General features: G+C 31.7%; 4 protein-coding genes across 4 annotated transcripts; 2 read left to right on the top strand and 2 right to left on the bottom strand.

The window, feature by feature from the left end:
• Positions 1-3092: 3092 nt before the first annotated feature.
• Tsp_10151 (hypothetical protein) lies at positions 3093-4352 on the bottom strand. The gene has a single exon (XM_003373263.1). It carries the CDS (start codon positions 4350-4352, stop codon positions 3093-3095), a length of 1260 nt encoding a protein of 419 aa, XP_003373311.1.
• A 3007-nt stretch (positions 4353-7359) lies between these two features.
• On the top strand, positions 7360-9182 carry Tsp_10152 (acyl-CoA thioesterase II). The gene is made up of 8 exons (XM_003373264.1): positions 7360-7394; positions 7494-7636; positions 7705-7832; positions 7883-7980; positions 8035-8192; positions 8517-8642; positions 8877-8948; positions 9082-9182. Exons 1-8 carry the CDS (start codon positions 7360-7362, stop codon positions 9180-9182), a joined length of 861 nt encoding a protein of 286 aa, XP_003373312.1.
• A 941-nt stretch (positions 9183-10123) lies between these two features.
• Positions 10124-12027, bottom strand: Tsp_10153 (eukaryotic aspartyl protease superfamily). The gene is made up of 8 exons (XM_003373265.1): positions 11986-12027; positions 11590-11809; positions 11416-11534; positions 11105-11301; positions 10928-11047; positions 10725-10875; positions 10570-10668; positions 10124-10261 (listed from the first exon to the last, which is right to left on the bottom strand). The coding sequence occupies exons 1-8, from the start codon at positions 12025-12027 to the stop codon at positions 10124-10126; spliced, it is 1086 nt and encodes a 361-aa protein (XP_003373313.1).
• Positions 12028-13404: 1377 nt separating this feature from the next.
• Tsp_10154 (death-associated protein 1) lies at positions 13405-15308 on the top strand. Its single transcript, XM_003373266.1, has 6 exons — positions 13405-13444; positions 13734-13862; positions 13911-14009; positions 14062-14133; positions 14789-14950; positions 15187-15308. The coding sequence occupies exons 1-6, from the start codon at positions 13405-13407 to the stop codon at positions 15306-15308; spliced, it is 624 nt and encodes a 207-aa protein (XP_003373314.1).
• The last annotated feature ends 195 nt before the right edge of the window (positions 15309-15503 follow it).

Raw genomic sequence — 15503 nt, forward strand, 5'->3', positions numbered from 1 at the left:
TGAAATTAACAAATTACAAAGGTTCTCATGAAAATCATCGTTATCCATGTCTTTTTTTGCTTTCAGATGGTTTTGGCAGAAATAAATATTCCGCCCAACTATTGCTTTCCAACTCAACTACTACCTCTTAGTACAGCTGTGCTCATTGCGTGTGCTTTTATAAACAGTAAATGGATATTCAAATGAAGCTTCCTTTTCAGGACAATTCTATTTCCTATTTTAAAAGCAGAAAATATTAATTACTTATTTACAGGTGCAAAACTAAAATGTGACACTTCAGTGTGTGAATTATCACGCCAGAAATAGTACAGTTTAATTTGCGTGTTCTGCCTGCAAAATAATATTCGTTTCAGATCAAAAGATTTGAAAAAGTTCATAACGTGAATAAAATAGAATAGAATGAATAATCTGTTACTATAAAAGATAAATGTGTAGAAATGCTCAATCTATAAAACAAGCTTAACAGACAAAGATGATCGATGATACCTCCAATATATTGATATTTCATCAGTCAGCTTAAAAATTTCACTATGCAATAATTTGCTAGCATATAGCAGTTTGGGCAAAAGCTTTTATGCTCTTTCTGAAGTGTAGAAATCAGACGAATTATCTGGTCAAGCACTCTGACCTAACATTTTCAAGCTACTAATTGAATGGTGGTCATTACGCTGTTGGAGTTGCTGAGTTAGTCGGCGGTTTTGTTAGCGGTTAAATCGTTAAGGGGGTAACAAGCATTTGGCTTGTTACAACATTCAAAAATGGTCCAAGTTGACAGATGGTCAAGCGTCATGCGACCAAACGATCTTCTTGGTTAATGCTATTGTCAACTTATCGACGCCTACCACGGTAGTACGGGAAACGCCCTGCGAATAGAAGCAATTGCCTCTAAGATTCAATTATGAAATATGCCCAAACTGCTTTTGCTAGCAATTTTCCTATACACCAGCTGACATAATAATCAAGGGACATGGCTGCTAAAATTGCCAATATCACTATAGATCAGATTTGTCAACGCAGATTAGCGCCATTTTTATTTACTCAACGACAAGATGGAATCATTTTCAATTTTAATAATATCCATTTGTGATATTGGAAATAAAATTACAATTCGGCCAGATGAAAAATAATACAAATACAGTTTTTAACTCATTTTTAATAAATTACCCAAATTTAGTAAGTTAAATGAATTGAAACTAGCAAGGTTGCCAGATGTTGAAGCAGTTATGAAAAATCGAAACAAAATTTTTAAATAGACAAAAGCAGAGAAATTAAAAATTTCTCCTTCATGCATCACCGAAATAATTATGCTGAACAATACACTTCTCTTTGTTTAGTTGAATAAAAGAGTTTTAAAATTTTTCAAAAAACTTACATAAATTGCAGACGCGTTTGCTGTTCATAAAATCGAAAGCAGCCGCGCTAGCAAGTAATTCAAAGCAGTGGAAAAATTACCTCCCATGAGAGTGTGCGCTTCATGACTTGTCAAAATCAAGGCAACATTTATGTTCATGGGAAAGAGAATGCAATCAAATTTCAAACGTAAAATTATCATGAAAACAATTGGTGCAAATTATTTTTCGTCACTGCTTACATTTTTAACACTAAGCTAAAATAAAAGAATGCTTTCACTTACTGCATCACAAAGGCAAAACAATCAAACTGTAAAAATCAAAATCATTTGCAAATATCCAAACAGCAATATCCAAAATTAAGTACATTTGAATTTTATTTCATTTGAACAGTATTTTAACATTGATTTTCACGTCATTGAAAAGTTCCTGGACTGCTTATCTAGAGGAAAACTGTGCAAAAATATCAGAAGTCGATTTCAATTCAATGCCTTAGAGAAAATTTTCCTTTTTACAAAATTGATATTTCAAAATTAAAAATTTTTAATTCAGTTGGACAATTTCAAATTAGAAATGATGCACAGCAACTCATCTAATACAAATTCATTTTTAATTTGAATTCTTTTATCTCTAATTAAAATATTTACCGAGGTACCGTTCACATCCTTTTGCTATTAACAATTCAGATCGATAAGAATATATGATTTAAAAGTGCACTTATTACAATTGTTAAGATTCCCATTCTGTACACTGGAATATAATACACTTCATCTATTTCGAAGCAAAAATTCACCGCTGACATTGTGAATTATCACCAAAATATCTTGTTGTTCTTTACACTCTCAGTTGATTAGACTGTAATGAATGAAGCATACACTAAAGTTGCTAAAGAATCCAAAGAGGGCAATCGATAAGTACAATGAACAATGGTTAACAGATTTCCTCATATGCATTGTGCCATGTTGAAAATTATTGAAATTTTCATAAATGACAAAAAAGTATAACAATTTCCAATCGCTATTATAGAAGAATTTGCAATTTTAAGAAAATGTACTTTATAATTTATAAATTTTTAATAACTGTTGTGCAAGACTAGATGAATTCATCGCATAAATGTTTTCTTGTACGAATAAATTCGAAAAGTTAACCTAATTGCGAAATGCTCAATGAATTCATGCAAGCGCTAAACATAGGACAGATATGTATGACTGACTAACTGATCGAAACGCTGCTTTTCAACAACTCTGCTGGAATAAATTAATAATTTGACCCGGTGTTAGCTATTTGCTTGAGATAAATAAATGCTTTTTAGCTTATGCTTAAAAGAACATCTGCTTAATAGGGCAGTTTTTATAGCAAAACGCCGGCCTGCATTCAGGCAGAAATCGCCAGTGAAGTGGTCACGAGCATTAGCAATTGCAAAGGCTGGGAAAAGAACGGCCAGTGACCAGCGGTCAACAGCGCACTGACCAGTTCGTATTAAACATCAATTCTAAAGGTCAAGGCAGAATTCCATTCCCGTACTGAGCAAGGTCGTGCCAAAACTGAATTAGTCATCCAAAGAGTGGTTGAAAAATTACGCATTTAGCCATATGAAAAATTATTAAAAATAAAAAATAAAAATAACAAATATTAAGCCGCCCATGCTAATGAGGTCAGCGTGGACAAAACGGATGAGGCAAAATGCACACGGACAAACTCAGCTTAGCCAAACACCAACTGTTCATGCGGGCCATCCGGGTTTTAGGGCCAACATGCAAAACAAAGCTTACCCATTGTTCTCAAATTTTCCACAATAATGGAAAAGTGAATCATCTTCTCTGTCTCGTAATTTAGCGCTTCAGTCAGTTCCAATGAACCGTTGCGATGAACAGTAAAATGACTCTTTACTACAGGGGCGTTTTTCACGGCTTCATTGTATTGCAGTGGTATTAGAAGAAATAAATATCCAAGTGGTGCATCTTCAGGCAGAGAAAAGCTAAGTTCAGATCGCAGTTCCCGTTTGTTACGGCTAGTAGTTAATGCCATTGCATTAGGATTCACTGTTACAGTAACCAAGCAACTGTCTTTTCCAAGCATACCGGCGCCGGAGGGTCTGGCAGAAATGTAAAACTGATATTGATCTTTTTCAAGAAGTCCTGTAGTAAATATATCGCCATTGAACGATTCCACATCAAATGGTACTGGCATTTTGCTTTCCAGCTGATACGTAAAGCCACACAAGCCTAAATGATGGCAAGATGCCTCAAGTCTGGTTATTGTTGTGCCAACAGGAACATCTTTAGAAATAGTGACATAGTAACGTCGACGTGGAAAAAGTGGACGTGAATAAAAAGTGCCTCTTGTAAATCTCATTTCAGAGTAGATATCCAGAGTAGTTTGATCACAGTTTGATGCTGGCCGTCCTTGTACACGCAACTTGCAACGGTAAACAGGGAGACGTGAAAGCAGGGGCTTAGCAAGACGCAGCTTTACGTAGGGCAGTGATGTCTCATTTCTTTGAATTACGTCCAGGCGAAACGGACATTCTTCAGAATTGTCTACAAGGCGAAAAGTCGGCTGAACAGATAGCTGGCAGTGTCTGGCCAGCGAGATGTGCTCCAAACCAGGAATCACATCCCCAACGGATATTTGACTAGGTAGAAACCCAACGTAAAGATGTCGATCAAACCTGAGACGATTATAGTTTGGGATTACCGTTATCAGTACTTTTTCCACCCGTTCCCATTTGCTTTCATCACTGAGATTAGAGCGCAGCAGTAGATGCAATACCATCGGTACCCTGACATCGGAAAGATCTTTGGCAAGAATGACTTTATTGCTTGAGGTTGGATGCAAGCAAAAGTAGCCCAAGTCTGGCTTGTCCAAACGTACTTGGTCTTCAAAAGTAAGGACAACAGATCCAATTTTGGTATCTTCAGGAAGAGCCAAATGACGCCATGCCCATATATAGGCAGGCACACTAAATGTGAGTAGGCATAAATATACTATGGTGCCTCGCATCGTTAGCATGACGTTCGAATGCTGACGTTTCCCCAATAATCACCAACCCCAACAACTATGATCATCAGTTGCTTCTTTTTAGCATGAACACGAAGCAGAGGTAGGAGCAACAGCAGGTATGGGAAAAGAGGAAAAAGAGTGAGACAGCGCAACGGGTGACCTGAGAGTTCAGCCAGGCGTACACAAGGACAATGGCGGCAGCAATCCTACCCACACAGTATGAACGAAAAGCAGGTTCTGCTTTCTATTAGTTGAGATGAGCGGCCATCGACCGGAGAACCAACATGCTTAGTTTGATTGATCGAACATTGGCGCGTGCCTGTCAGACGCAATAGCAAGTGCTATTCGCTCTTTGCAATAATGATTTCGCTAAATCATCAAAATGATGTTATTTTTAAAAATTTAATGATAAAACTAATTAAGACTAAAAGGAATGCAAAAATTTAGAAATGAGTAAAATTTATTTTCAAACAATGCGCTTCAAAACAATGCAAAATAATATTGCTTTAGCAATGTGATGATCCATTTTAAGTGCAATTTAAGGCACGACATGGACTTTTTGTTTGAGAGCTTTTCAGTTTCAGTGTATGCAAATATTTTTGTATTTTGTTACTCTAGTTACTTTGCTACTACTGCAATCTTATCCTTATATTATTTACATTGCAAATCTAAGAATAGTTTGCAAACAAGTTTTTTTAAACTATGCTTGTAAAATCACTGAATTATTAATAAGTACACTGAAGTTTATTTATAAGTAGAAATGAAAAATTGAAGAACTGCGCAAGTTTTTGCAGAATCACTTAAGGTTTGTATAAAATTTTTTCAAATAACTCCAAAAAGAACAATTTGTAAAATGTTCTCTGAAGTAGCTGATATTATGGCAAATTTTCATTTTTTATGAGCATCATCAAAGGAATATTAATAAAATTGTATGCCTCATAGGTTCACACCATGCTTTTTTAAAAAAATATAGCCAACGCTTGATAAAAACAAATTGCTCAACTGTTATAAATACTTCTCTTATAAATGTAAAGCATAAAGCTTTGAAGATAAGCTTTTGAAATTATTTGCAAAGCTTCTTAAATTAAAACTATTAAATGAATTGCATACTTAATTACATAACATTTTGTCAGCATTTTACATGTCATTTGACACATCTACTACACTTAATAGAATACCTCTGAAGATGCACCATTAGTGTTTCTTGACATCCACATAAGGCGTTTGTATAAATTATACTCCAATTACAAAATGAACAAATGAATACTACAGTTGAATACTCAATTATAACTTTCCTAAGGATTGTTTATAAAATAACGTTTTTAAGATTATCTGAAAAGTGTTCTCATTGAACTTATCATAAAGAAATTATGTAAAATAATAATTACGAGATAAAAAACACTTATATAAAATAAAAGATGCAAATTAAAAAACATCCATTGCAAAAAGCTTATTGTTTTACAATTTTCTTTAAACTGCATGGAATAAGTTTTACTACTTTAGCAGTTGCAACAGACTGCATGCGTGCATGAAATAAATTTAACATTTTAAAACTCGCAGTACATTAGTAAATATGCCATACAAGCATTACTTTTCAGTTCCGGTTTATACTTTATGCAAAAATTAATGATTCCCGGCAGTTCCCATATTATGGCTGTGTCAACAGTTACGGATAAAAGAAATTGGATTTTCTCAGAATTTCATCAGTATTAGACATAGTTTTATTAATTATTTTATTAATAAATTCATAATTGTTTGTTAAATTTAATAAAAACTGCTAAATTTAAATGGGCATTTGAAGTTTCACATTTGACAAGCCACTTCACAGAGGTTTCTCACAAAAGCATTTTTTATCCATTTAATTGAATTAAATAATTAATTAATTATGAATTATTGTGCACTATAGACGAGAAAGTTCATATATCAAAAGTGGAATAATTCAAAACTCTAGTAGCGCATAATACTTATCAATGTCTATGTTGATATGAAAAAGAAAAATAACATATGACAATGAAAGTACAGTACATTATGAGACTTGAATTTTATTGAATACTGTTCAAATTCAGTTTAGAAACATGTTTATAAAAGTTTTACAATAGAAAGAAATTAAACATTAAATATTTTTTAAATAATTGAATTTAATATTTTCAATCATAATTACTGTTGCTTTTTTATTGCTTTACTGGAAATATTTCATTGAACTTCTTACTTAACTGTGCTGAGCAGTTTAGAATTTTATTTTTGTCAAACTATTCAAAATATGTTATTGAAGCAAATATGAATTTTATGTTCAATCTTAAAGTTTATAGTGCTATACTGCTTTGTATAAATTCACCAAAATTGTAAACTACAGTATATTTTCTGGATTTGCATAAAAGATGTAACTTTAAAGTTGCATAATATTTTAATTAATAATATTTGTGCTTAGTTTGAGTACAAAAGTGAATTACACTATTGATTTACATTGATGACGAGCAGTAATGAGTGAACTGTTAATCAAGTTGTGTCCGAATGTAAGTCACTTTGTTAAGAGTGAACTCATCAAAAGAATAATTTTAAATAATGGTAAAATTTTGAAAATCAATGTTTGCTTAATTTTTTAAATGTGTATTTATATAAAGATTTTCCGAGTACAGTGTGCGATTCAGATCGTTCAGATTTAGACGAGGGATAATTTTGCTAAGTTAATTTCCTGTTATCGATCATTTTGTTGAATTGTCATTTGTCCAACCAGAACTGCCGTCATTGAACACACAACATTGGCGTCAGTTTCTTCTTTAGCATACTTTTTATGTGCGTCATTTGAACGAATGTGGTGTTATTTTTCTAATTAATTATTCAAAGCAGTTTTCATTTACTATTTTCAAGTCAACATGACGGAAATTACATTATGAGAAATTTATCCAACGGTTTTATTATTTCATACAATAATCATGTGTATTATGACGGATTTGTGTACTGAAAGTGTTGTATTTTAGCTTTAAGAATAGCAGATACTTTTCTCCACATGGACAGTGAAGTGAAGAAAAAGCTTGTTGAAACGTTTTTAGATTTAGAACAGATTGAAATTAATCTTTTTCGGTATGATTTTGTAAATTGTCCTGTTTCATTTGTTTTGTTTCGAAGTATTTATTATAACAGAAGTAAGCATTTGATTCCTGGTATTCCTGACAGTCCAAGAGTATACGGTGGTCAAATTATCGGCCAAGCTTTGACCGCGGCACAGTTGACAATGTCAGACAATTTCCATCCACACAGTTTGCATTGTTACTTTTTATCCGGAGGTAAATTAGAATGAAATGCTGATTGAATTGCACATTATCTTACCGTTGACTTTTTATTATTTTTACAGCTGACAAGGACTTACCATTGATATATTATGTTGATAAAATCCGAGACGGTCGTAGCTTTTGTAATCGTTTTGTCAAAGCAGTACAAAATGGTGTTGCCGTTTTCACTAGTGAAATATCTTTTCACAAAGTATTGTATAATTATGTTTATTTGATTTTGGGTTTATTAATTTTTTCCAGGAAGAAGTGGAATCAATCAGTCATCAAACTCAAATGCCGGATGTTCCTTCCCCGGATGAATTAGATAGTGTTGAGACACTTTTTCACAACCATTTGGAGTATACTTTACTTTTACATGGTGTCTATGTTATTATAATTTTCAATGACTTCAGGACCTGTACTGACGAAAAAATAAGAAAGCAAACAATTCTTCGTATGCAGCATTTGCCAGTTGCGTTTGATATGCGACCTGTGAATGCGCAACAATTTTTAAGATTAAAAGCTACTGAGCCGAAGTATTTTTGTTGGATTAAAGTGAAAGATTTATTAGGTAAAATATGCATACTCTTTCTTTTAATAAACTGAGCCATTTTATCAGAAGCATAATGAATTTTCTACCGTAGAAATTTTCATATCTTCTCATACATGCATCATAAGTTAGGTTTCATAAAAGCAATCAATTTTTTTTTATTGATCCGCTTTCAATGCTTATTGTGCTTATTGTTATTTTGCATTTTATTAGAAGCAAAGCAATTTATAGTTGGATGGAAATTGCTTGAAAAATGATTTTTCTTTCTTCATTGAATATTTTGCTGAATGATTAGAAATGATCATTTATGTATTGCTTTTTACCATGCAATCCATTGTATTATAGGAGAAAATCGTTGTTTACACCAAGCTGCAGCGGCTTTTATGTCCGATAGTTGTATGGTATCTACGGCATTATTTCCTTACAGTTGCACATCATTGAAAATTGGAATGGCTGTTAGTTTGGACCATAGTATATGGTTTCATCGTCATAGTTTTTCCATTGATCAATGGATGTTATATGAAACTGAAAGCACCATTGCAGGTTGTTAACAGATTAATGCCAGAGGGTTTGTTCTTTGAAACGTATACATATTTGGCCATCGATTATTAGCTCTAACAGGGTGACAGAACTTGGAGACTGATTACCAGCGCCACATGATATTTTATCAAACATTGAAACAATGGAATTGCATTGATTTTACAGACTCACCCAATTATGTGGCACTGACAATCCTCGTCCAGTTTTGCTTACCCTACATACGGCGAATAGTTGCTGGTTGAATGTGTTTTGTTTGAAAGAACATTTATAGACTTAAGCAATTTAAATTAATTATTATACTTTTAAACCTGTATAGTTAGTATTAAGTAGATTACTTATTATTTTTGGATTGCATTCGATCTTTATTTAGCTAACAGCCGAGCTCTTGTTCATGGACGTTTATGGTCTAGAGATAAGAAGCTGGTGTTATCCACAGCACAAGAAGTTTTGATTCGCGCTGCAATTTCTTGACTGAGAAAGTTTACTATCTACTGTTTAAATGGTTAACAAACAAAGCACACTTACTTACTTTTGCAAGCTTTACATTAGGCAACAATTGTCAGATTGAATCTCCTTTTGTGTTTACGTTTAGTCATTTGGAATTATTAGTTTTCGTGGTGTCATCTTTTACTTCATGGTAAATATTTAAATTGATGTGCTCTGAGAATGACCAACTGATTATGTTTGTTTGTTTGTTTTTTGAAATGTAACTTGTGTTGTGAATATTCAAAAAAAATGAACATTATTTAATATTGCTTAGTAATATTTGATATGTGAGTGGAAAAAGTGCAGCATGATAAGTAGAAATGGAAATTTGGATAGATAAAAGAAAATTTTCATTTGGATATATTTTTCAATAATTAACAGTTTCACGAGAAGAATTCACTAATTAGAAATACTTATCGAAGATGACTTTGGGTAAAGATAAAATATTCATTCATATTTTACTCATTTCATCCTGATAACTTATCTTTTATTTCATACTGTAACTTGGCTTATTTTTGTTATCTTACTGTAACTCTTGTGAAAGGGAATGAAATCGAAACAAATTTCTTTGGATCTGAATCACGATGTGGCAGAAAGTTATACAAAAAAAGAAATGTGCATCAAAATAAGTAAATTTTAAAAAAGTCCTGTATTTTTTAACGCACTTTAACTAAGAAGCTCGTGAACTTAAAAAATGTAAGTAATTTTAATATACTCATTGCTGTTGACTAAATATGAGCATGAAACTTGACTTTGTCACTTCTTACTCAAATTGTATTTATTTTTGTTCCATTCGAATAGAATTTAGCAGTTTTAAATTGTTTTTTGTTCTATCAACAATAGTCGGAATGATGAATTGAGTACTAAATACATTGCATAATTACATTGCAGTATAATTATAAATTGCTCATTGAAAATGGGTTTCACTAAAGCGACGGGCAAAATCCAATTCTTTTCTTTTCAACATCATGCACTTGACAGTACTGACGGATCCAGCAGTCGCCCAAAATCCATTGACTCGAAAATTGTGGTACAAGACCAGCAATACACGTATTTGGTAAAATCTGAAATATTCCAATTTATATTTTATAAAAAAGCAGTTGAAAAGGTATTTTCTGTTATATTCTGGTTCTCCTGTTCTTCACTGAAACAAAATTGGACTAATTTTATTCAGTTATTGTTTGTCCTAATTTTTACTTCTGATATTAATGAGTAGAATTGCAATAATAATTATAATGAAGTGATGAATGTTGGATCAGTATTTTTATTAGCTTCCATATAAAAGCTATTCCCCAAGTATGAAATGCAGAATCATTTTGTTTATTTGTATTGATTTTATTTTAAGAAATATAGAAAACTCTTTGACACTTACTTCAACGATATAATTGTGCGGATAGACGTCAAAATTTTTCTTATTTATAACAAACGTTATAGGCTTCAGCGTGGAAACTTTATTGCATGGTATAATTGGCTAAATGAAAAATTTTTTAAATAAAAATTATATTTTTATTGAAAAAAATTATTTACCAACTGAAATTCGTCTGACCATTCCATATTTAATTCGAATACCAGATTAAAAATATCCATAACTGGACCGTGAATGAAAGATGTTCCACTGTCAGATATTGCTGTCAGTTTTCCATCTGAAGAAATTACACTGCTATTGCCAACTTTTACACTAAATATTTTACTAATATCAAAATATGAATTATTTTTTTCAAAAAAATTACTCATTCATATCAAACATCCAGTAACCAGCTTCAACGTCAGTCCAGTCGCAGGTTTCTGAACAGTGTTCATAATCGAAATCTCCCAGTGTTAATGTACCTGCTTCTTCTTTCTTTGCTTTTCTGATATAATTCAATTTGGAAGTATAAAATTTAGCTGTACATTTTAGATTTGCTCACTTTGAAAGCCATATTGTAAAGAGCGATTTATCCAATAAGTGTTCTTCAACCATCCTCAGCACTGGTGGTGTAGAACGAGATACAGAAATCTCTTTAAAAGCTAAACCGCATATGCCATCTAACGGTTTATCGCCCAAGAAATCATCTAACTTTGTGGCAACTGTCCAAGTTTGATTTTTTACGCAAATACCAGCTATCTAAATTGCAAAATTATTGGCAGTAAACTAGAGCGAATAAAATATTTTCATTTTGCACAAATAAATACTAATTCCGTTGTAAAGCTGTTTTAAATACAAAAATAAAATTTGTACGCAGACGGTATCTTTTGCCGTAAAACCTTCTACACTGCCAGTACCATATATCAGTTTGATAGATTGACCCTCATAATGATAGGTAGAGCTCGTTGAATCGTCAAATTTATTTTTACCATCTAAAATTATGAAAAATTGTCATTTTTTAGAAATAAAACCCCACATTTATATTACCACAAGGTTCATGCCCAATTGTTTTTAGTATTTGAGGACTGCAACATAATTTATCACACGTCAGCTCACATAATAGTTTTGATGAACACCGCTCTGGACATGTGACACTCTCTGAACCACAGCTTATGCCAGGTAACCAAAAATCAGCGCTTCCTGTATCCATTACTACTGTGAAATATTTTTGTGGGGTACCCACACCAATTTCTGCCAAATACATTAACTGAAAAAAGGATTAAAGCGAATAAGGAAAAGAAAAAGATTGCCTTCATGGATTCGTATTTGTATTAGCTCAATTTTTTCAAAACTCCCAGTCTATTTAGAAATAAAAGCAAATTCTTATCATTTTGATGTAGCTGTTTTAATATAAAAAGATATTGTAAGATGCAACTTACGTACATCGTCCAAATCTCGTTGAGGTTCACGACCACTGTCATTCATTTTAATATATTTTGCTTTCTTCATTGAATACTCTTTCCATTTACCGGAATGTATTAATTTTTCACGAAAAGACGTCACACGTTTCAAAGGAATACTATCCAAAAGAATCAAATTTCATAGTTATATATAGTTATAAATATAAAACAAATTATATGAAACGTTAATTAATGGAAAAATATCACATTAACGAAGGAAATATTCAGAAACTAGCATTGATGTCACATACCGAATTGAATATGTTGAAATTAAAAGGAATAATAATATGAAAATGCTTTTCATTTTCAGCATAATAAAAGAAACTGTTTTTAATGCACAAAATAAGCGTTTTCTATAAAACAGCTAATGCTAAGTATATTTATTTTTTGATTCATCAACATGGGCGTAAGAGTGATTGAGCATGTTGTCACTTTTAATGATTAAATAGAAGAATAAAGTTTACAGCTTCGTGAGGAGATTAGTTAAGCAAATTTGCGTTTTCCAAAACTTCTAGATAAGTAATCAGTTAAGAAAAATAATTTTTTAACATGGTAAACAACAGTGGTGGATGAATTATAGTTTGACTGCTTTTGTTTTTTTGTAATTAGAAGAATATCCATTTTCAAAATCGAACAACATAATATGTTAAATTTATATACAATTTTGTTCCTCTTTTTGGTGCCTATATCTATGTCGATCTTTTATTATTGGAAAATCAAAATGATGCATTTGAGAAAGCAAAAAAAGTAAAGAACTGCTTGAAAAAATATAACAGATGTGTTAACTACTAATATGCATCTTTTTAATCAGCTTCTGTATTTGATTTAAACAATAAAAATCAGATCCACCATTGATGGAATTATACGATTGCTATTTATCACATTATAACTGTAGCGCCAAACTAAGTTAGCTAATGATATAATAATACGATTGTAACTGCATATGGTAACAGAGAGGGGGAAATACTCAAAACAAGATGTGATGTTAGCCATATCAAATGACAGCGTTTTTTCCGAAATGCATCATAGAGTACCCCATTATGTTGCAATGATGTATATCAAGAAAAACCAAAAAAGATTTACCTTTTATCTTTAAAATTGTTCATAATTGAAACTTTTCAAACTTTCTTGATTTCAGTACTTTAGCTTTCTTCAATACGTCATTTGCGGTACAATACTAAGCATTTATAATTAAACCTGAATTATACTTTTCGTACGGTATCTTGTATTTGCTGTTTGTTATTTTCTCCAAAAAAACGATTCTTCCATCAAAGGAATGTTACATTTTATGTGTCATTTGATAAAATAGATTTATTTTGTATTTATTGCAATTTCATGCATTGCATGTAGAATTTTCTGTTGATATGCGTGCATATATAATTCATGGTATGCGCTTTTAGAAATGGATGAGCCACTGACCATTAATTCATTAAAGTTATTAGGTAAGTTTACAGCTTCAATTTATCGAATTTTTGGTTCAGTAATTTCTGTTTCTTACGAATAGTGTAGATAAATTGTTTATTGCAGTAACTTGATTGTTTTAACTGTCAGTTTTTGAAACGTCAGCAGTGTTTTCTTTATTAGCACTGTATATATTTTTTGTATTTTTTTTGAATTCATTAACTGTCTCAGTGTTGTGATATTTGAATGTTTTACATTTACTTTTATTTTATTTTATTTGTATGCTATGTTTTTCCTGTTCACATTGTAATTCAATTTTTTATTCTTTAGGTAAAAGAAAGAAAAGAGATTTCCGTAATTTGTTTTTACGGCAGGTTGTTAGCGGAGTTGCGTTGTGGGCAGGGTATCATGAAGTAGAGGAAGATGCTTTAACATGTCTCGTTGATGTTCTTTATGACAGTACGTATTACTTTTGTTTTTTTTGTAACTAAAAGAGATTTTATATAGCAATTCAAGAATTGTGTATAATGACTAAAAGTTATGCGGAACACTGTAATCGGACGCAGGTGGCTGTTTCTGATTTTATGACGGCAGTTGCTTCCAGCAGTAAGTAGATTTTTTTTTAGTAATATTTATTTAAAGAAAACAGGACTTTTAGGAAAGTATAGTTTGAAGTTTCCTCCATCAATGAAAGAATTGTCTACGAAATACTCCCTCAAATATCCACCAAGTATTGAATAGAATTGATATTTAAATTATATGTTCTGCTGCAGGATGCGTTTTACAGCACTCAAGGTGAGTGGTATGAAGGAGTCGACAATTTTGCGAGGTTTAGAACCTCAACCTCATGCGGGATATATACCCAGTTATCTTCCTCCATATCCGAATCCACACACATACATATCAACTTCGGTAAATATGTTTGTTACAATTGTAAAAGCTGCTGATATTTTTTGATAAGTTTAGTGAAGTAAAATCTCGTAATAAAATAAAATGTGTGAAAATGAAAATAGTGTACATTTTAGAGTTGTATATAATTAGATTTTAATTTTTTGGAACTAATATAAAGACTAAATTAACATGATAGATAGTGTGTAGAAATTTTTATTTAAAAAAGTCATTCGTATGTAGTTTACTTATAAGGAATTGTTTCTTAAGGTAGGAACCGAACTTCGGGTTGACTATGAACATTATCGAAGGATAGAAGCTTCTCGAAATGATAAATTGAAACAAAGCGTTTATGATTTGGTGCTTCGAGATCATCCATCGGTCACAGTTCGATTTGAAGATTTCCAATTAAGAGGTTGAATAAATCTTTGTAGTATTATCAGTAATTCACATGCATTCAGTTTTTTCTGTTTGTTAATTAACATTATTTTTTGTAGCTCTTCTGAGAGAACAGGTCGATGATACGCCGTTGCGAAATTTGCTATCGCGTGGTCCGGCTCAGAATAGTAATAATGTTGAACCAATTTTGGATGAAACAGTTAATAACCCATACATTAAAGAGCGTATTATGGTAAAAGAAATATTGAATAGGAAAAAACGTAAATTCAAATGAATTTTTTTGTCGTTTTGTTCTACATTTTATGTCGACCTGCACCATCCGCACGAATGAATGTATCGTTTGCAATAATATAATGCAAGTGTTTTAGTTTGTGTCATGTGACAATATAATTCATAAAGAATTCAGTATGTACTTTAGATCTAGTTTGGCTTTGTTGACTATTTGAGAATTAATAAATTTTTGGTCACTTAAAGTGAAATTGTAATATAGTTACAGCAGTCCTGCGAGATAAAAGCTACATGACAATTTGTAAAAGCACTATTAGCAACTATACTGTAATAAAATTTCTTAATGTTCAACGTGAAATCTTGCACGTAAACAAATTGATAAAACAGTAATACAAATACTAAATAGTTTGCTACTTGTCACTTTAATATAAGCTTATATGATTTCCCGTTTATTTTGCTGGAACAACTTTACGAAAAGTTCAAGTGCTGTTATTATCTTTCTCAGATATTGTACTAATAAATATTAGAAAAGAGTTTAAATTAAAATATACGTTGTGATAAAATAATAAAATATGCTACTAGAAA

This window comes from Trichinella spiralis (genome assembly GCF_000181795.1).
Source record: "Trichinella spiralis strain ISS 195 chromosome Unknown Scfld6, whole genome shotgun sequence".
NCBI lineage: Eukaryota > Metazoa > Nematoda > Enoplea > Trichinellida > Trichinellidae > Trichinella > Trichinella spiralis.

Bases quoted from the DNA above. Each gene is read 5' to 3' on its own strand.
- Tsp_10151 (XM_003373263.1), bottom strand. From the start codon at position 4,352: ATGCGAGGCACCATAGTATATTTATGCCTACTCACATTTAGTGTGCCT.
- Tsp_10152 (XM_003373264.1), top strand. From the start codon at position 7,360: ATGGACAGTGAAGTGAAGAAAAAGCTTGTTGAAAC. The intron at 7,395-7,493 runs GTTTTTAGATTT...TTATTATAACAG, and splicing joins AAGAAAAAGCTTGTTGAAAC to AAGTAAGCATTTGATTCCTG. The intron at 8,949-9,081 runs GTTGAATGTGTT...ATCTTTATTTAG, and splicing joins CATACGGCGAATAGTTGCTG to CTAACAGCCGAGCTCTTGTT.
- Tsp_10153 (XM_003373265.1), bottom strand. From the start codon at position 12,027: ATGAATGACAGTGGTCGTGAACCTCAACGAGATTTGGACGAT. The intron at 11,535-11,589 runs GTAATATAAATG...TCATAATTTTAG, and splicing joins AATTGGGCATGAACCTTGTG to ATGGTAAAAATAAATTTGAC. The intron at 10,876-10,927 runs GTAATTTTTTTG...TAAAATATTTAG, and splicing joins TGGATGTTTGATATGAATGA to TGTAAAAGTTGGCAATAGCA.
- Tsp_10154 (XM_003373266.1), top strand. From the start codon at position 13,405: ATGGATGAGCCACTGACCATTAATTCATTAAAGTTATTAG. The intron at 13,445-13,733 runs GTAAGTTTACAG...TTTATTCTTTAG, and splicing joins TAATTCATTAAAGTTATTAG to GTAAAAGAAAGAAAAGAGAT. The intron at 13,863-13,910 runs GTACGTATTACT...GATTTTATATAG, and splicing joins CGTTGATGTTCTTTATGACA to CAATTCAAGAATTGTGTATA.